This window comes from Rhea americana, unplaced genomic scaffold (assembly GCF_003343005.1).
Source record: "Rhea americana isolate MKP2758 unplaced genomic scaffold, rheAme1 scaffold_311, whole genome shotgun sequence".
NCBI classification, from domain to species: Eukaryota; Metazoa; Chordata; class Aves; order Rheiformes; family Rheidae; genus Rhea; species Rhea americana.
The window spans coordinates 369,778-390,455 of record NW_028186437.1 but is presented as its reverse complement, the minus strand read 5'-3'; the positions used below and the strand labels follow the sequence as shown (position 1 = coordinate 390,455).

Below are 20,678 nucleotides of genomic sequence, written 5' to 3'. Positions count from 1 at the left end.
CTGCATGTAATCATTTATTGGTAAAGACTGGAATGTCAGCACTCTGATTTTCTGATATTGTTTGTACGCATTTTCAGTGTGCATCTCTACCACATATAAATCATATCTCYAAGACTGTTATAGTGAACCTTTTCTCAGAATACTGCCATGTAGTTAGTATTAGATTTTTGTTTGGTCATCAACGGACTGTTATCAAATGTGGCTGCTGTAGATCTTTTAATAGAATAACATTTTAAGTCATAGTACCAGCTATTTAGTTTCATACACCTGAAATTCATTTAACCTTTGCATCAGCTGTCTTTGTAGTTAAGGGCTAATTTTTCGTGCCTAATTTGCTTGTTGCAATTGAGTATGCAGCTACGGTAGAAATCTATGCAAGCAGCAGATGTTTTCTGTAACAATTTTATACCTTTGACCACTGCAACAGCTARGTAGGAATCCCATGAAAATGGGAAAGAAGCATACGTGCCTGGCTTTGAAAAGCTCTGCCTGGGGTCTGAGCTCTCTCTAGATTGAAACTTGCTTCTCCAACTCTACTCTGTTTAGCTTGTTCCTCTGTTTTTTGTGCTTTCCTCTGTAGTCTTGTTCTCTCCATAAAGGTGATGATCGATCTCTCTAGTATTTCATGGCTGTTCCTTGTTGCTGATTGAAAGATTGCTTTTGTGACCTATAGTAGAAGGCTGCCTTTCTCTGTCTTTCCTCAACAGAGCAATTTCTAGGGCATGTTGTTACAGCTCTGGCATCTGTCATCTTCCTCATGTGCTCTTGTCCTGCCGGCCTTGGCCCTCCTAGCATGACCAGCTCACTGCCACTGAGACTACCTTGTCTCATATCCCTTACTGCTTTTGATTTCTGTTTGAATCGAGCAACATCCTGGAATAGCCCATGAATTACAGTGTAACATTTAAAATTGTTTCTGCAAGAGTTTTCTGTGACCTGCAACTAATTCCATTGCTTTTTTTAGTGAGCATCAAACAACATGAAAGTCATTAAAATATATTTGTGAATGAAATATGGACATTTGTTCAAATAACCACAGAGCATATGACAGTGTGTTTTATGTAGGGCTATACAAGTATTGTGTATGTACTGACAGCTGAAGTCATATGAAGAGTTAAAACACAACTCTTTATATTGGACATTACTGCAAACATTTATAAACCCATTTCTCTGTTTACTGCATATTATTTTTTAAAGCAGAAGATTACGTTCAGAGATGTGGTCTCARTATTTTCAGTACAGTGTGTGCTTTCATTTTGCTGACACCTATGGAAAGGAAACTGTTACACAGCAGCAGATAATTTCAGTCAATTTTCTTCCTCCCCTCCTCCTCTCCTCCACTTTTTGGAATCATAATATAGTTGTAAAGCAATCTCTAAATAACATGCTTGCTGTCTTTGATGCCAGCACTTTCTTCCAAAATGCTCTCTGCTTTATTTCAAACTGCTCTTTGAACAATGATACAATAAAATAGAGCATCAGAAAATAGATATAATGTTAGATGATGATGGCTTGAGAAATACAGTACTCCACTTGAGTATGTTAAAACAGTAATATCCCAATTTCAGATTCTGAGAACTCCCAGCTCATTTACAGTACAATGGAGAGAACAAAACTCTGAGTTTGTACAAAGCTAGCATTGTGCTTCTCTAGGCTTCAAATCAATGGTCTTGACATACATGATCAGACCTTATTCARTTCATAGGACTATAAACAGTTTAAGCTGGTGTTTAAATATTCATCAGGATCCTATTTGAAGGTGAGATAATAGATCCAGTAGGTTGAAAAGATGGTTTTATCCAGGAGAGTGGAGGGTACTGAGAAAAACTGATTCCTAAAGGCATAGAAGAACCTTAATAGAGCCTTCAAGCATAGTCATAAAGTCCAATTAATTAGATGCAGGTATTACAACTTYAGATTGATTTTTAACTGCACTACTATGAATCCACATAATTCTGAAAATTTTTAAGTCAGGAAGTTTTAAAGAATAGTAAATGTTCAGATAGTTTTATTTTCCTTCAAGGTTTCTGAACCTTTTGGTTTACTTTTCCAAGCATTTCTTTCTGCACCCAGGAAGAGTATAGATTTCTCTTAACATATAATCAAATTCCCTCAGCTTTTGATGCTTTAAGCAAAATATAAACTATTGTAAGTAATGCTTACAATAAAATAGTAAGAATCTGTAACAGTGTAAGGAGAGCCTTGAAAAAGTTGACAACGCACAACACATTTCCTTCCCAATTTTTTAACTCTCTCTTCAGATGTTGAAACTGATACTTTTCTTGCATTTTTTCTCATACCTGAGACACACTTTTGATTGCTTCTGTTTCTTGTGTAGCTAGGTCTCTGCTGTGGTTACAGAGGTTGCACATGATAATGAACCTAATTTGAGTTGACAGCAAGACTTGACCTGTATAAGGTTTGCTATAAAATAATCAAGTAGTTCAGCTTGCAAGTCAATGTTGTTTTTATGTAATCAGTTCGGCAACTTAGCACAGACTATTCATATAAGTGTTTAAAAGTACAGAGTGTGACTCAGATGACTTGACTTACTACTAGCAGTAAYGTTTTTAGATTTTATTGGATCTTGATGAATCTTCAAATGAGCTTTAAAGGAGATTGCCCATTTTATATGGAGCTTTAGTCTGGCTTCTTACTCATCAGATTTATACATATTGTGTCACYATTAATGATAATTGCAGCTTCATGTAGTTTTGACTTGGAAATGCTGGATCTTTCTGTTTCTCACTGTTGCATATCTTGAATGTAATAGTGCAATTTTCATGGACAGAAGTATTGATTGAGAAACTTTGTAGACTGGTGACATTTTTAAATACACAGCATGTGTGTGGATTTGTATGATTACTTAGTTCTGGAAACAGCTGTTAAAATCACAGCACTGTATAGCTTTGGCATTTTTCTTAATGTCATAATATTCCTTTAGGGCATTTTGGCATGATGGGAAGCCCTAAAATTTTCAGAGTTGCTTTGTTCTCTTTGAGTGTGTGAYAGTGTGGATTGTTTATATTTTTTCATGAAAATACAGATTTATGCTGGGTTCTATCCCTTTGTGTTTCTTTCTTATTATAGGTCACCTATTTTATAAATTTGGAATCACAGAATCCGACTGGTATCGGATCAAGCAAAGCATAGACTCCAAATGCCGAACAGCTTGGAGACGGAAGCAGCGAGGCCAGAGTCTTGCAGTGAAAAGCTTTTCGAGGCGAACACCTTCTTCGTCATCTTACAGTGGTTCAGGTAAAAAAAATAAAAACCACAACAAAAGGCAAACCAAACAAGTGGAAACTACAGTAATAATCTCATTTGTTTTTAATATACCTGAAAATGACTTTGCTCTTAAACTATACTTAAAACAGGTGCATGAGGACCCCACAGATTTATTTTCTTTATAAAACAAGAATATAAATGGAAAAATTGTCATTTTTTTCAACTGAATTTTTGGAATGTTTTTATATTACTGCAGCTTTTTTTGATGTAACATTTATTACTGGTAAAGAGGCATCTCCCCTTATTACAATATGGGTGTGTATCTGTAATACAGCTTGAGGAGTCACTGCAGCATTCACTTACTAAGTGAAGTCAACCACTTGCGGTTAAATCTTAACACTGGGGCTTCAGCGCAAGCCAGCTGTGTACTGGTACGTGCAGACTCCCTGGTGGGCTCATGGGGCCCATAGCTGTAGTAGATCCTTTGTAGAATATAGTACTGGTATGTCTGCAAATCACAGTCAAACCCTTGGTTGCAGTGCATTGGCAAACCTAGAAAGGAAGCGAGGGATGTGTGTTTCTTACATGAGGAGCAATGGGAGAAGGGGACTAAAACAGTAGTAAAATACAGACTTGTTCAGGAATGAAYGTGTAGCACATTTCAGTGCATGAGAGAGACTGGCTTTATTCATTAGTATGTTGTCTGAACAATGACTTCTAAATGAAAAAATTTGGCAAATGCAGCTTTTTGCTATTGTATGTTTTTTTTTTTAACCAGGTTAAATTTTTTGAGTAGACAGTCGTAATATTTATCTGTAACTGATGTTCATAAGTGAACAGTAAGTGATATTCACACCTGAACGTCAAGAGTCAAGAAATATTTCTTGATGTGTTCACACCATGCAGCAGGACATGCTAAATTTTCTTCACAACTTAGTTTCCTCTAAAGAAATGCACACATCCTTAAAAATGTTGTGGGTAATTCTATGTTTCCATATAGGTATATAGGCATGAATAATAATAAAAACAAATGAAAAGTACTGACCCAAGAAGTGTTCTCATAGGACACTTCTGGCTCATACTTTTAATATAAAGCAGTGCTATGGGACATTTGTACATTGTATATTAAAAACAGTGTTTTGGAAGTAAGCCCAAAGAAGAGGAAGTAAGTTTATTTGCCTGCATAAAATTTTTGGTTGCATGTTAACACTAACCACTGTATCTCATGCAAAGAATGCCAAAATCTGCTTTCAATGGAAAGTTTTATGTGCTGGAACTGGGAATCATATCCAAAATTCTCAAATTAAAACAACTAATCAACATAATGATAACCATAAGCCATAAATAGTGATTCAGTCTCTTAGCAATCAGTATTTTAGACTAAAAATGCAATAATAAGTGCAATTATAATCCTGTGTTCTTTAGGCCATACTCATTTACTGGTGTTGAGATATATTATTAAAAATTATTAATCTTTAATCTCCTGATTCAGAGAGGTGGAGAGACCAGTTGTAGAGACAGAAAACACAGATTCAGGCTCAGTGCATTCTTGTCTTCAGAAGGCCATAAGGCCTTCTTTTAAGGCCATAAGACTTTCTTTTTTTTTTTCCTGAAAATTCCTGGTTTTGCATTGTAGTTTGATCCCAATTCCACCTACCTGATTTGTGAGTAGTTGTTCCATAGGTGCAAAGACACCTGAGACTGTCGGATCAGGTGAGAGTAGTGTGGTACAGAGACACATCAGATGTCTCTGCAAGAGCCAACTTGTTTTTTTCAGGCTCTGAGCCCAGGCAAACTCATTGTGCTGCAGCTGAGCTGGCCGCCTTTGGTATGTCAATCTTCTGGACTTACCGTAGAGCATTCGTGCTCTGTGGGTCTCCCAGTATAGAGGCTGTCTCAGCTCCCAAGTCCCCCAGATAGTAAAGAGTTCAGTACAGGTCCTTTCAAAGATGTCTTTAGTCCTCAGTATGATAAAAGTCAACTGAGGCAATTTGGCATGTCATTGCGCGCAGGCAAAAGAGAGTACCAGCAATAGTGTTAATAGCTGCCTTTGAGCAGACAAAAATATCCCATCATTCAAAGTTTTTGTTAATTTTCTTTAAAATATTGCTCTTGGAATGTTACTAACATCAATTTCTGGGAGGGCTTAAAGATAATAAATGAATTTACTACAGTTATACCCAGGAATGGTACAATGCTGTTTAAGAGAAACAAACAAAAAAAGGAGAATCAGGTGGTCTTTTGAAAAAAACTACTTTGCACTCCAGAAACAGCTGTGAGTGATATTTCACCTGCAACACCTGAAGAAAGAGGAGGAGGTTTGAGGAAAGCAGTAGAGTGGGATGAGAGGCTGAATGAAAGACTGTATAGGGAAAAGAAAGAGAGGTAAACATTAAAGGAAAAAGTGTGGATTCAAGCGCTGTTTAGAAAGGCAACTTTTTCATGACAGGGCTGTAATTCCATCCCTGAGTTCAGGTAACCTCGTGAACCACTCAGACTTTGCTTTTGTGGTTTGACATATCTGGAACCCCTCAATGGAATTACAGCATCATAATTCACAGGCATCTGTAACTTATTATATAAGCTGCATAGTGGATATAGCAAAACTCCTGCTGCCAGCTAGCAGGAAAAAGAAGTAATATTTCGCAGCTCTGAAGTAAAGGAGGTCTGTATTTCACAGTTATGACAACATAGCTGTCAAATACGGCTTTTTAAAGTGTTATATATGAACCCAGACAGTTTTTATGGTAGCATTTGTTTCAGGGGGCAATTTAAGGTGAGCCTTGAATGGTCTGGAATTCAGCTACTTGAGAAACTGTCTTTTCCACTATTGTTCGTTACAGCTATTACGATTAGCTTCTAGGTCCTCTACCTCAGCTCTTTGCCCAGCTGTGGCTGTGCACTCTCCAGAAGACTACCTGCATATGTTCACTGTGTAACATGTTGCTCCGTATCAATTCATGTATAATAGGCATTTTAGCTACTTATCTGTAGGGTAGAATATAGTATCTGCTTCCCACACACATAAAGATAGGAAAAAAAATGCTGTTAAAAGATTGTGAATTGTTACTGCGATGTCATCTTTACTCTATGAAGAATACGGGGATAGGCTGCGTAGTTTTTCCTGCAACTTCTTGGTGGGCCAGATCTGAGCAACTCTGCCAGAGCTGCATGTGCCTGCACCTAACTGCATAGTATCTTAGGAGGAACTCAGGAGCAAAATTACAGCCTTTGCCTTCAGAGCCTTCCTGATGCTGCTGTGTCTCACTCACTCGCTAGAAGACTGTATGACTTCTATTCAAAGAAGGTATAATGCTTTTGTTTTGTCAGGAATTTTAGAAGAGTTTTTAATTCTGTGAATAACCACAGGTCACCGAGGACCTTGACCTAAGTATGTCAGCTTATATAGTAGTTTAAATGGGGACTAAGAGAACAATTATATCAAATGTGAAGGGACATATTTGATAGGAAAGCACTTCCATTTTAGATCTTGTAAGTAGGCATTTCAGATTGTGCTATGTMGGAAAAGAATTAAAGGAAAGCAGTCTTTACCAGGTTAAATATGATAAATATGTTTCTTTGCAGAAACACGTTTAGTGTAGAAGTATTTAAACCCACTGATGCTTAGCTAACTAATAATACCTTCAGAAGGAAGTTTTAGGGCTTACTATTGAAGATATTCCTGTAGCCTTTAGAAAATAACGTTTAAAAACCGTGCTATTGCTGTAGACACATACCTAGAATAGACAGGTAGCATCACAGTGTCTGTTATGCAGCCAAGCTGTTCTGAGGTCATTAAAATGCTTAAATATGGTTTTGAGGTCCTAAGAGTGAATGAAGGACCACCGCATTCCTGGTATTAACTATATTGCAGAATAATTTTCCTCTTCTGAGTTGTAAGTGATCCTAGCATTTCATATAGAAAATTGGGACTGACAGGTGCAATGGGGAGGGGGATTCAAATCCAGAACAGTGGAAAAGGCTCAAATCCAAAACAGTGGTGTGTTTGCTAATGATTGGCTTATAGTGGTATTTTTAATCAGCTGTGTCTAAGGGCTGGTTAATAGCAAGATAGTTTTCAGTTTTATCTTAATATAATTCTAAATCTTTCAGATTGGAAATGTCCTGGCACTTCAGGTGTTGCAACATTCATTTACGTATTGCAGAATGTTTGCTTGGATGTTGGTATGTTAAAAATCGCCTTTATAGAATAGGTAGTAATTTCTGTTTGGCAGTGAAAATGATTGAACATCTTTATGTATCATTTAAAATAATTTTGTTGTTAATTCTAAAATAGTCCCAGATAAGCATGGTCACTGCCCTGCTGGACATCCTCTTCTTTGAAGCAGGTCTCTTGATTTTTCATAGCTGCTTTCAGGAGCAATTAATTTGCCTTATTTTAAAAAATACAGCAGTGTGAAACTCACCTGCTTGTGACCTAATTTTCATTCCTCTAGCTCTGGAGCATCTTGAGAGTGGTAGAGCATTGGGATAGGTTGTGCAGAGAGGTTGTGGAGTCTCCATCGCTGGAGATGCACTGGAGACTGGAAGCGATCCTGAGAAGCTGTTCAGGTTGCCAGTGCTTTGAGTGGGGCTAGGGGTCGTTGGACTACACAATCTGCAGAAGTCTCGTTCACTCTAATCTGTTCCGTGACTTGTGAGATATATATATATATATATATATATATGAGCACATGTAATCATCAAATAAATTTGAAATATTTACATCTAAAGAGAGTTTCTTGAGCTGGCTATACTTGAGCTTTGCTTTTACATACTTGTTGGACATCTTAAAACTTTTAGGCTTTTTCTGCTTGTTGTTCATAAAAAGAATTATGTAGTGTGTGGCTTTGATTTGAATCATGCAGTTAAAAATGATAACAGATTTCCTCTCTGTTCTACTTTTTACTAGGAAAAATTAGCTATGCAGACCCTGTAAGAAAGCACAAGACTGAGCCTGTAGTGCTTACTCAGCTTTGCCACAAGTTTTTGGCCCTGCAATTCTGTGATACTGTTCAAGTGTAAAGAGCTCAAGAGTAAATGATCTCCAGACTAAACACCTAAGGAAGTTAGTGGAAGAACACAAATGAATGCCTCATCTCTGTTCTTCCCTCGCAGAGATGCTCATTATGATCGCTCTACCTTTAATTGACTGTGCGACTTTACAGTAGCCACGAGATTTATGGGTTGTATAAAGTCATTGTGGCAGGCTGTTAGATTTAGGCAGGGGTTTTAATTCCTTATATTATCTGGTTCTTTGGTTTGAAACTGTTGCCATTTGTTGGCCTTGAGGTATTAATCGCAGTGGTTTGCTCTTCTGTTCTTGGAGCCCACGCTTTAGTCCTTAATGTGTATTTTTTTCTCTYTCATTTTTTCTGACAGGAGTCGCATACATGGCTGCCATGATGATTTAGCTAGATAGTCTTTAAAAAGACATTAGTGGTCTGTGGGGGGAAGGTGGTAGGAAATGAGATTTTTGGGAGGAGGATTAGTCGAAGAGTGCCTTCTCTCCCTTCCTTTYAATTTCTCTTAAGATCATTAAAGCTGTTATCTCAGTGTTCCATGTTGGAATTATTAATTAGTTCTATGACTTTGGGATTTGTATGTAGATTTGGACTGAAGTGCTCAGCCTATGCCAGCATGTCGCACACGTAGATGGATGGTGCGGCCAAATCGTCATAGCTGTTCTGCAAAATGKGAGGCCCTTAGCACCGGATGAGTCACGTTTAGATAATGGTTTACAGTAGAGTGTTTTATTTCTTTGAATTGCTCATTAATCGGTAAAATGTTTTTTTCTCCTTCTTTTTCTGTTTTTGAAGACTGCTTTGCTTCATCTGCCCATTAATCTTTCTTTGCTAAGACCAGACGCCAAGGTGGTAAAAAATAATAGTTCCTAGTTTGTTACCAGAAGCACGCGGCTGTGAGGCCTAGAAACTAGCAAAGCAGTTTTGAGTAAGGATACACGAGCAGGGAGATTAAACATGAATCCCCTCGGCTGCAGAATCCCTGCCTCCTACGTTCCCCTCCCAAATGAGCGGTCAAACGCTCAGCTGATAAAACTTTGGCAAAGCTTTGCAGAGCTGAGTGTGGCTGTGACCCGTGGYGCTGAGCGCGCTCTCGCCTGGGGGAATTCCTGAGGAAAACGTGGCGTTCGCTTCTGGTTTCTGCAYTTACTGCAAAGGAAGCCGACGTAGGTTAGCGTACTTCAGGGGACTGTTTCTAAATGTGTCTATAGGAATGCAGGGGTAGATTTTAAATAAAGATTAATCGCAAAAGTGGATGACCTGTAATGAGAATAGAAAAGATTTGGAAAATATCTCAGAGTTTTTGCCCTTGAAGTGAGGAATGTCAAAGTTGATCTTTGTTTGAAAGTTAAACATGTTTATTTTTGAAGCAGTTGCCTGAAAAATCTAATCAGATGGCTGAAGAAGGTTAGCTTCGGAGGGAGTGACAGAAATCACTCCTTTGGGGGGAAGATCGCCAAAAACTAACTTAGTGTGGCAAGTTGCCGTGGACTGCAAAGCCCGTGCAGAGTCAACAGGCAGAAGATCGCGAAGGGCTCCTTTCAGTCCGCGAAGGAGGACTCTCCCGGCAGTCAGGTTTCGCCGGGTGACGCCCGAGCGCGTGCCGCGGCCGGCGCCGGAGGCAGCCTGCCTGGCGCGCGCCGCTCGCCGTCGGCGCTGCCGCAGCCCTTCGCTTCCCCTCCGCCTCCTCTCAAAATAGTGCGATGGAAAATTTCAAAGCGAGAGGTCAACTGTGTAGTTTCTTGGTGCCAGGGGTTTGCTAACATATCAAAGTTGTAAATGTGAAGCCAGATAGTTTACATGATAGTGATTTATAACTGTTGACTTATCCTCCGTTCAAGCTGTGTGCTATTCATGTTTGTGTTTGTTTTTTATGGGGAATGTTTAAAAATGGATAAATATTGCTTTTGTCTGGTCAGAGATTTAGAAGGGGGGAAAAACAATATGTATAAAGGATGTGTTGTCTTTAGACACTGCTGAATGCTCTCTCTCTCTCTCTCTCTCCTTTCTTCTTAAAAAAGAGAAAAAAGAAAAAAACCAACAACCAACAAACCAACCCCCCAAAACCTCAACTGTGGTTGTTGCAATGAAGCCAAACTGAAATCTATTTATAAGTAACCTTGAGAAACGTACAGTATGACTGCATTCAGTCTCTATATCCTGTTCCTGCCTCTGAAAACTTTAATAATTTCTGGCACCTGTAAAGCAAAAGATGGTCAACAAATAAGTACAGGGTTACTCTACCTTCCGGTTAAAACCACATTTCTATATGTGCATAATACGTACTTAAATATGTATTTTTATCTGCTGCTGCTGTTTTTATTTCTTTGAAATTTTTCTTTTGCATGRCTTTCCTGATCAGGAAATAAATGCTCATTATAAGTTCATCTGAGTGTTTTCTCAGAAGTACAGTGTTGCGGTTAGTAGTGGTAAGTTTAAGTTACTGGAGGAGTACTGTTAGAAGGTTATTAAAGCTGTTAGCGAAACCAGCTTCTTACCTCATCATTCATTTCTGTCCCAAGTCCAGCTTTGCTGTTTGTGTGCCAGAAAAAAAATTACATATAAATGCGCRCACACACACATGTATGTGTATGAAGGATTATGTGTTTGGACACCGTAGCTTGACCAGCTGTTGAGTTATATAGTGGGAGACTGGGAAACAAAATCACAGCTGAATGGACTTCCGGTAACTGATAAGAAAAAAGGTGACGAACAACAGGTGTTTTTAGCTGTTTAGTATCCTAACAAAATGTTGTTTTGTAAACCAAAAAGAAAATTAATTGCATAAAAATATTATTGTAACTGGAGTCATGGAGATGAGCGAAAAACCAAAAGAAAGAGGCTTGGGTACCTGATGGTTTCAGAAYGCCTGTTAGCGCCACTGGGTGTAATGGTAAAACCCCTCATGATGGGCAGCGTGATCAAGCATCACAAGTTTGAACAAATAGCATTTTTGTTTGACTGGTGCTGTAAAATTTCTTGTACCAAGTACAGGACTCTTCTCTTAGTTGTGGTTTCATAGTCTTGACCAGAATTTTGCAGGAAAAACTTGCATTGTATAACAGTAAAGGAAACACAAAGTATTGGTGTCATGCAGTAACTGAAAGGACTATATTTAAGAAATGATGAAGTTTCTAGACTGGTGAAATAGTCAAATGTAAAATATGAAAGATGCATGTCTAATAGGTAGCAAAATACATACTTAATATATTGTGCTCAGTTATAGTGTATAGTATATAGAATGCTGGGTGTTTTTAATACATATTTACAGATTGTAATTATAGCTGACTAGTTGAACTCTTAAGCAACTTAAGTTTTCAACAGAAAAGTAAATGCTAGCTTAGTGGTGATGAAGTTGTCTCAAATTCCCATACTCAGCCTTAAGAATCATCTTTCTTTTTTTTTTTTTTAACCTCGTCCTGTCTACTTCTATCTAGAAGATAATTTTGAATTCTTTAAAGAATGTTTTATTTAGTTTAATAATGCTCATTCTTGTAAAAGTAACATTCTATTTTCAGAACAAATCTTAGAGTATTAAATAAAGGTATTAAACTTTATGAAACAAGGTTTTCTGGTGTGTTGATCCAGAAACCAACCATCATATTTATACTCAAAATATGTCAACCATCAGCCGCCTATGAGGAGGATGAAGCCCATCTGGTCTGTCTGGTCTGCATTTAAACAATAAATAAAATACTTTAAGAAAATTATGTACTGTGGAAGTTGAATGACAGTTTTCTTCTATATTTTCATTACAATTTCTTGTGCTCACACAGGTTCAAAGTTTTATATTATTAAATGCTACTATGTGTATGATGTTAACCTTTTTACATTATCTTTTAGCATAGAAGCCATTGACAAAGAAATAATGCATCCAAATAAATTTTAAACAAATTTAACACTTTAAAGATTTCATTAACATATTTTTGTGGCATAGAAAATAAAACTGTTCAAATTGATTCCAGAAGAACTGTATGTTAAAGTATTTCTTCAAATACATTATTCTGAAAGTGCTTTCTGATTGAGAGTGAAGTCTCTGTACACAGTCTAGTTCTCCCAGTTGTCTCAAATGAAAAAGGAAGAAAATGAGGACTACTGCTGAGTCTTACTGATTTGTGTGATATTGGGACATTTTAAGGTTTTTCCTAGCAACAGGTACTTCAACTTGTCACATGGGCTGTAAAAATAATCTATAACCTCAGTTTTCTTTCCAGACTCCTGAAAGGATAGAAGRTATCTCTAGTCATAAGTAGACCCACCAGAAGTGCCTTAATCTGTAGGAAGACCCACACAGTCTGTCTCTCTGCTCCATTGTGTTCACCCTGTGAAACAGCTTAGAGGGAGCCTTTTGCACGAGCAGAGCCCAGGCAGGATTGTTGTCCCTTTTATAGGATGCCTCCGTTCTTACCTCCCGTAGGGCTTCTCCGTGCACTTTATTCACACTTTTACCAGCCTGCTGTTATGGAAGCCTGTGATGCCAGAAACATCTTCCATGCAAGCATTGTTTATAGTATGTTTGGGGATCTACCACACTGGTTGGTAGATGGTCCATTTATATTAATGGCACATGAGGTTGGAGCTTGCGCATGTGCCATCTATGAAATTCTGAGATAAAAAAAATAAAACACCTCAATGCTCATGTGTGTCGGTTTGAATTATACAAGTGCATCTTGAAAAGCAGTTATTAGAGGTAACCTTTATTTATATGRTGACTTCATTTTACAGGATGAGTTTTCAAATGTATCCTGGTGGTTTTGGTGATGACAGTCAGTTTTCAGCTACACAAGCAGCTGAAAGCACAAAAGAAAATGTTCAACTGCTTTAGGAAATCATGTATAGCATTTTTGCTGTGAATGTTACCTTTACAGTTGCAAAATCCTTAATCTAGAATCAAAAGGGTGTGAGTGTTTTTGTGATTTTTTTTTTTTTTTTTTTTTTTTTTTTTTTTTTTTTTTTNGTTAATGTATGCTTTCTCTGGGACAAAGTAGCCTTTGAAACAATATTGGAACTTGTAGCACATCTAAACTTAAGCAGTGAACATACATAACAAGAATGCAGCTGATCTGCACCTGCGTATACTGATTGCATTTGTTCTCCACAATTTTTGAATGTACATTGTTGCATGGCCACTGGCATGAGATATGGAATACAATAATGCTGAATTTTTGTCTCTTTTACAGAGGGTTCACAGAGCGCAGTTTCAGCTTCTAATGAGATCCAGCAGAACCAGCCACAGGCACTACATTATGCACTAGCTAATGCTCAGCAGGTTCAGATCCACCAAATAGGAGAAGATGGACAAGTTCAAGTAGTATGTACTCAACCTTTTCTAAATTATTCTATTTAAACAGTCCATATAGAAGCAAACTTTGTTTCAGTTGTTTTTTTTTTTAATTAAAAGGGGGCCTGTCTTTACTACTTAAGCATAATTTGCAGAAAGTAAACATTTCAGGCTTATGAAAAATTTGCTTTTTTTTTTTCCTTTTTTCTTTTTTTAATAAGAGTAATACGGCAGAAACGTTCATGCAGGATTTGCTCACACTGCTGCAAATAAATGCACATTTATTACTCTAGGTTTGGCTTGTAGTGTCTATGCCTGGTATTTTACTCACACAGCTACTTTAATAACAATAGTAGGCCTTCTAATGGTACAATTTACGCTTCTGAAGTTGTTCTAACAATATGTGTTTTTAAACAGGAGTGTGTTTTTGATTCATTTTCATTTTTGAAAACTGCATTCTCGAGCATTTTTGGATATCTGTTAGCTGAATGGTTTACATGTGTATTCATTTAGATACATGTATATAAGCAAAATTTATACTGGTCTTTTTTAATCTAATTTTTAGAATTTTAAGTAAACAATTGGACACAAAAATGTAGAAGTCAGGAAATGTGTAGTATCGTAGCTCAKGCCTTTATTATTTTTACATACAGTTTTTAGTATACTCTGCAAAAACTCATTTTGACTTTAGTTCTTGTGTGCCACAGTTTGACTACAAGGATAGCTTTGTATTAAAATTAAAAAAATTGCAAGAAAAAAAAAGTGGAATAATGGATTGTGTGGTAGTTTTGACATGTGGCATTTTTGACATGCAGCATTCAGAAATACTGAATTATATCTGCACAGTCATTCTTTTGTGGTAGAAATCTGAGAATTTAAATGTGAGCTCCGTCTGTCATTAGTTTTCAAAAGCTTTAGGCTTTGCAGTTCACAGCTTCTCTGTGCAATCATATAAAGCAAAAGCTTCTTTCTGAAGCTCTTTTACACTGGTGTTATTAATGTTTTGAAGGTACTCAGAATCCCGAGTTGGGCCAGTACCCAACTGTACTAGGCAGTGTACAAACACAGAACAGAAAAAAAACATGCACACACACACATACATTTCCATTCTGTATGATCACATAAGCTCTCCTATTTCCTTAGGAGACAGATGGAGAAAACAGATGGAAATAGTCAATTAAACAAGGAAGTGCTGAGAGTAATCAACTTCATAAACATTAGTACCTGATGTTCTAGCTCTTACCAAATATTTGGTTAACACCATTAAGAAGAAGAGTTTGAAGTAGGATAACAAAGTGTCTTTGTTAGGAATTTACGGTACTCACTCCCCAGGTATGAGAGGCAGCATAGGAGAAAGCCTATCTGAATATTTTGTACGTGAAGAATGAAAATAGAGAGGCTCAGAGATGAAGGAGATCAAAAGGAACTCCAAACAGCAGGTGTAAGTTGGTCAGTGAGCTAAGGTGTGGGGAGTGCAGGTAGGGTACAGGTGGAGAGGAAACTAAAGTAGGTGTACTGGATGCTGGGAACCACCAGCTATGGTTGTCAGATAGGGTTGCTAAATCCAGGCAGGCCACTTCTTGCTTTTTCCCACAAACACTTTCCTGCTATGTGAATGGATGCCACATGTCTGACTGCATGCTAAGGAGGCAGCCCTCACTTGGTGTGGCTAATCTTAAATGTGATGAGCTACCATTCTGCAACATGGTAAGAGGACTAAACAGAAGTTCAGTGAAGTAAAACCGAACTTTTCAAACTTTACCTTTCTGTCATCAGAGTGCATTCTCAGGGAAATAATGCTCCTTCTGCAGGAACTGAGTGCTATGACTTTCCATTTCACTTTTGCCATAATTTTACAGTATTATCTTGGGAATTGGTTTCTTGATGTCACTGTTTATTTTAGAGGGTGTATGTTCTTAACTGCTTTATAGGTCTTTTTTGAGATTTTAATTGGTTAGTGAAAAATATTTTGAGAATCTTGAAGGATATTGTAGAAAGGAAAATTATGCAAAATTGCTGGATATGAGAGACAGAATGGTTGTGTTTATATATGCAAGTGGTGAAAGTTTGCCTCATAAAAAAAAACAATCTGGACCTGTCAGTCATCCTTTAAATTAATCTTAGAATTTGGAAAAAATCTATTATGATCCACAGCAAAAATCTAAATGTTGTCATAATCTGTCCAGCATGTTTTATAGAAAGGTCATGGCTTGAACCAGAAGAAAATGGAAGTGCTTTTTCACTTCTGGGGAGTAATACTTAGGTTTCATGTCATTATTTAGTTATATTTCTGTATATGTTTGTGCAGCAGATGTTTTTTAAAAAAATCAGTACTGAACTGAATGCCAAGGATTTACTAAATCCCTATAAACTTTGTTTAGGAGCTAGGATTAAAAAAGATTTTCCTTGCTGGAATTGTTTTGTGCACAAATTATCGCTGTCCTTGAAAACCAGCTATATATCTGCAAAAGATGAGCAAGCAGTTCTTTTGGGGAGTGGTGAATGATTCAAAGATGAATAAAGTCATCTTCTCCCATGCCTTAGTCAGAAAGGACTGCTTATATTAGAAAACAGTATAAATGGATCTTTTAAATTTTCAGCAGTCTTTCCTGGGAGCCCTGAGGGTTTGATGTTGAGGAGGGAAAGTGATTCTAATCTCAACATGGACTGGGCCATGCTCTAATTTTATATACAGTCCCTATTGTCAGAGTGATACTTCCAGTATGTTTTTTCTCCCTATAAATAGACAGTTTCCTTCCAAAGGAAATGAAACTGTTTGAAATAGAGGGATCTCTGTTTCTTTGAAAATCACATGCAATTGTTCTTGGGTTATAAAATAAGAAGAGCCTTTGACAGAATTCCAAATGATTATCTTTAATCTCTGTCTCATACAGGCATATTAAAATGAACACAAAGCCTTATAAATGCTGAAGTAGGTTATTTAGAATCCAATCTTCCTTCAGGTAAATTACAGTAGCAAAGACTTCTCTAGGCTAGTCAGAATGCACAAGGAATTCCTTCCATTTTGTTATCCGTGTTTTTATCAAATGATGGGCTTGATATCTTTCTGAAGTGGTTGGTATGGTCAGCAATGCAAAGTATTAACCTTATGAAAACTGTTAGGGACAGATTCTCAATGAGGATAAGTAACAGCATTCACATTAATGACTTCATGCCAATTTTATAACAGCTTGAGAAATAGTCTTTAGGATTGGACTGTACTTTATAACTGTGTCAACATACAAAGATACATGGATAATTACAGATATCTTTTAAAAACTCACTTAGTTTTGTGTTTGGCATATTTTAAGAACTCAGCTTCGAAGGTCTTTAAATGGATCATTGTTTCAAGGACATGGGTTTGGGAGAGCTAATGTTTTTAGTCCACCAAGGCAAGTTAGTTGCAGGCTTTATGCATCAGTCCAAAATGCGGATACTTTAAGGTGTTCGTAGAGACGTGTACTGCATAACCTGTTTTTCATTTTCCTCTTATTTGAAAGTGAAACATTTTCTCTTCAAAACTCAGCTTCTACTTTGCATAAAAAGATGGGGAAGTGTGGATTATTTAATGCAATCTTTAACTGTTTTCTTTGAATAACCTTGTTCTTTCCATGTACAGTTGTGAATATATTAAGCTGTATTGAATTCAAGATAATAGTTTCTTCCTCTAGTTTTGATTTTCTTCTGATGCTTCTTGGTGTTTTCTTTTGTTGTGGATCCCACAGGGTCACCTCCACATAGCACAGGTTCCTCAAGGCGAGCAAGTCCAAATCACGCAGGACAGTGAGGTGAGCAGAAAGTTGGTGCACACGTGAAGCAGAGGCTGGCCAGAACATAGGGCCACAATTCYCCAGCTGTCATTCTGAGAACTGCTGCAACTCACTAAGGAGACCTGTGATAATAGTGATGAATGCATGTGGTAGAGCCAGGGTGAAATAAGCCTAGCGGCAGTAAATGCTGTATCCTACTTCTGTCTCTCTCTCTTTTTTTGTTTCCTTCTCCAGTATGTGTTTTTTAGTGATTGAGGTATATAGCTGATGTGCTTTTTAATGGTCTTCACTGAAGACTGAGTTTAATACTTTCAGAGTACTATGGGAAGCCTAGCTTAGGTRCTTGACTTGCTATTCAGAAATGAAATTATTTTAGTTAGACTTATGTACTGGATGTGTTCAGAATACCCAGTGTCCTTAGTTGTGGGCATTATTGAACAGCAGCTGGAGAATGCTTGAGAGCCCATCTAATAAAGGATATATTCCAGAATGAAGTGAGCCTACCTTCCTTACAAATCAAGCAATCTGGCAGTGCGGTATTTACACTTCATATTTTTTTGCATAAAAATAGTGCAATGAAATGGAAATGGGTAAATCCAGTATTACATCCTCCAATTTAGACCATTTTTCACTCAGGGCAAATGACCATTAGAGCTAGCTGAGTTTACCTGAGTGAGAATGTTGTTATTGGTCCCACTGTATATTAGAATGTGTATAACAGAGATGCTTAACTGCAAAGGCTGCTGTCAGATTCTTTCTTGCACTGTTAGTTTGTTGACATGGGGAATTAATAGCAAAATAAGATTAAGCATAAATACTGACTATTTATTCTGTATGATTTATCTGTAGAATTTTTTGCTCAACAGATCTATCTGTGAGTTAGTTTAATCCATTTCCAATGTACCTTAAGTGAAATCTCATAAAAGCACTTTTGGTGTGGAAGGATACTGTTAACACAGGGAACTATTGCAGAATAAATATTATAATAAATGTTATAGAAATATTATCTTTAAAGGCAGTCTCCTTTGAAGAGCTTATCAGACCTAAAGAGAAATAGGAATCGATCAAAATGCTATGGGTCTGAGGATAACTGTAGTGTGCTGCAATGAAGCTGTAACAGCTCTTGGCTTTCACCATGATTTTAAAGAGTCACTGAAAAAATTCTAATTCAGCAGATACTCATAGTAATGGATCCTGAGGTTTAAGTGCCCCAGCTCTGTCAGGAATTCCTGTATGGAAGAATATTGAGGAGTATGTTTGTCCACGACAGATGAAAACATCTGTTTTTAAATTTATTCCAATGTACACAGCTTCAAAAAAGAGGAACTGCTGCCAGTAAGAGTAAATGTAGAAAATATGAAAATCAAAGAATTGGTATTTTTCTTCAAAGAATTGTGAAATTTCACTGCAAGTCTTAGTGTCTGAGGAAACTGTTTTTTCTTAATCTGAATGTACTTCTAAACAGACAGCTCTGCACATACGAATGAAAACCTAATTTTGTTATGATATGACTTTCCTTTTCAGATTTTGTAGCTACAGTTTTCTTTAAAATTATTTGCATTATTGAGAATGTTTCATAATAGATGTAATTATTGTAATGGAGCGATATTGGCATTTGGTCTTGAATTTTGATTTAATGAAAAGTCTGTTAGTGCAAGTGGTAACTTTGGAGCAAGAAAATAGCAAATAGTATTCATACATATAAAAAGGTTGTACTGCTAATTCTAGTTTAGTAAAAGTTTGACTTATATTTGCAGTTTCATATGAATGAGGGAAAATTTTTAAAAGGGAGGAAAAAGAAAAAAAAGGCTCACCTCAAAAGCCATACACAGACTTTGTACAAAAATGCTCTACACTATATAGTACCTTTCAAAAAGTATAAAAGTAAAACCTACTGGTGCTAAAAAACGTCATTGGTTTTTAGTCTGTTTATTCTTCTGTTTGGTTAAAGTGCAGAGCACTGTAGTGTAGCTGAATTGCCAAAAAACCCTCAGAAGAATTTCCTAAATTAATAAATTCTCTTAATATTGAAATAACCTCCTTAATAATGAGGTAAGAAGATGATTATTTTCAGGCCAGTTCAAAATTTAAAAAGAGCAACTTTTAAAATTTCCAAGTGTTTATTGTCACTGTTTTTCTTTTACAGGGAAATCTGCAGATACATCAAGTTCATGTTGGTCAAGACGGGCAGGTAGGACTGAACTGAGTTTTAAGCAGCGTTTAACTTTAGTCTTTATAACTAATTTAGCAATTGCAATGACTTCATATTATTAGTAGTTGTTTTAATGAGCAAAGTCTGTGTTGGTCTTTTTGTTTATGTAAACAAATGCAAAATGATAAAACTTAAGCCAAGTATTTTGTCTGTGGACTCAAAATACTTGACCAAACTTACTTCATTCCCCCTGCAATATGCTTTATCACCGTGTTTTATACCTTCTTGTCTTTGACCTCTTTAGTCTTAGGTTTACTAACTGGATGGATTATTTTGTGTACAGTATGTTATCAACTGTCATTGGCCAGATGTGGATTGCAGTCTGCGCAAACATAAGAGCATTTATTGCTATGGGTTAAGCAGCTATTTTTTCAATATATGGCTGTCTGGGGAGGAAGAGATCTTTCACATCTGCTTTTGTTCTTTTTGATAAGATGGCTTTATTAGGTGCTTATGCATACATGAGGTAATAAAAAGCAAGCTTTTATTTTGAGTGATGAGTCTCTAAGTGTTTAAATTAGCAGAATTTTCATGTCAGGTGTCAGCAAAATTGCTAACATCTGATCTCAGATGCACTTTACTAAATACTAAAATACTAAACTGTATTAAAATATCCAGTACCAAAAATATTTCTGTAAGAAGCTTTCTAGTAAGGCCACTTCAATAAAGGTATAGTTTTTTTGTTCATGTTGAATGTTAATAAGCTGTGAGACATATGGCTAGAGCTTGAATACTGCCCTATAATATTGACAAGACTCATCATCCACTTGAACTTGAAAGCCTTGAGAAGCTGTTGGTACTCTGACCTTTTGACTACATGCAATGTCTTGTGTGGGGAAGCAATCTACCTTATATTTAAGAAACAAAAAACTTTAGAAAATGTTCATTATTGAGACTTTAATCAGAAGTACTTCTTGCAGAAGTCAGACTTGGAAAGCTGATTTTCTGGAGATTTCTCTTAACTGTTCTAGAGCTTATGGTTCTTTTTTCCTTCTGTGTAAGATACTGCTGTCTAAATGAAATCTTACTGGAAGACTGAGTTTGTTATTTTTCTGTGAAATTGTGTGGATTCACTTGCGCTTTTTTAAATTGCAGCCTAATACTATTAGTTTTCCCCTTGAAATACTGCTTCATAATGAGTGTTACAGAACATTAACTGTGCC

At 36.8% G+C, this 20,678-nt stretch overlaps 1 protein-coding gene across 4 annotated transcripts in view; it reads left to right on the top strand.

Moving 5' to 3' along the window:
* The window catches only part of BANP (BTG3 associated nuclear protein), a 166,458-nt gene that overhangs the window by 73,581 nt on the left and 72,199 nt on the right, over nt 1-20,678 (top strand). For all 4 annotated transcript variants that reach the window (XR_014896494.1, XR_014896495.1, XM_085310139.1 and 1 more), the window contains exons 8-11: nt 3,091-3,258; nt 13,433-13,563; nt 17,259-17,321; nt 19,450-19,494. Coding sequence is in view for 2 of the 4 variants with exons in the window: in XM_085310139.1 (XP_085166265.1) it covers nt 3,091-3,258; nt 13,433-13,563; nt 17,259-17,321; nt 19,450-19,494 (407 nt within the window). In the remaining 2 variants the exon portion in view is untranslated. The remainder of the gene's footprint in view (nt 1-3,090; nt 3,259-13,432; nt 13,564-17,258; nt 17,322-19,449; nt 19,495-20,678) is intronic.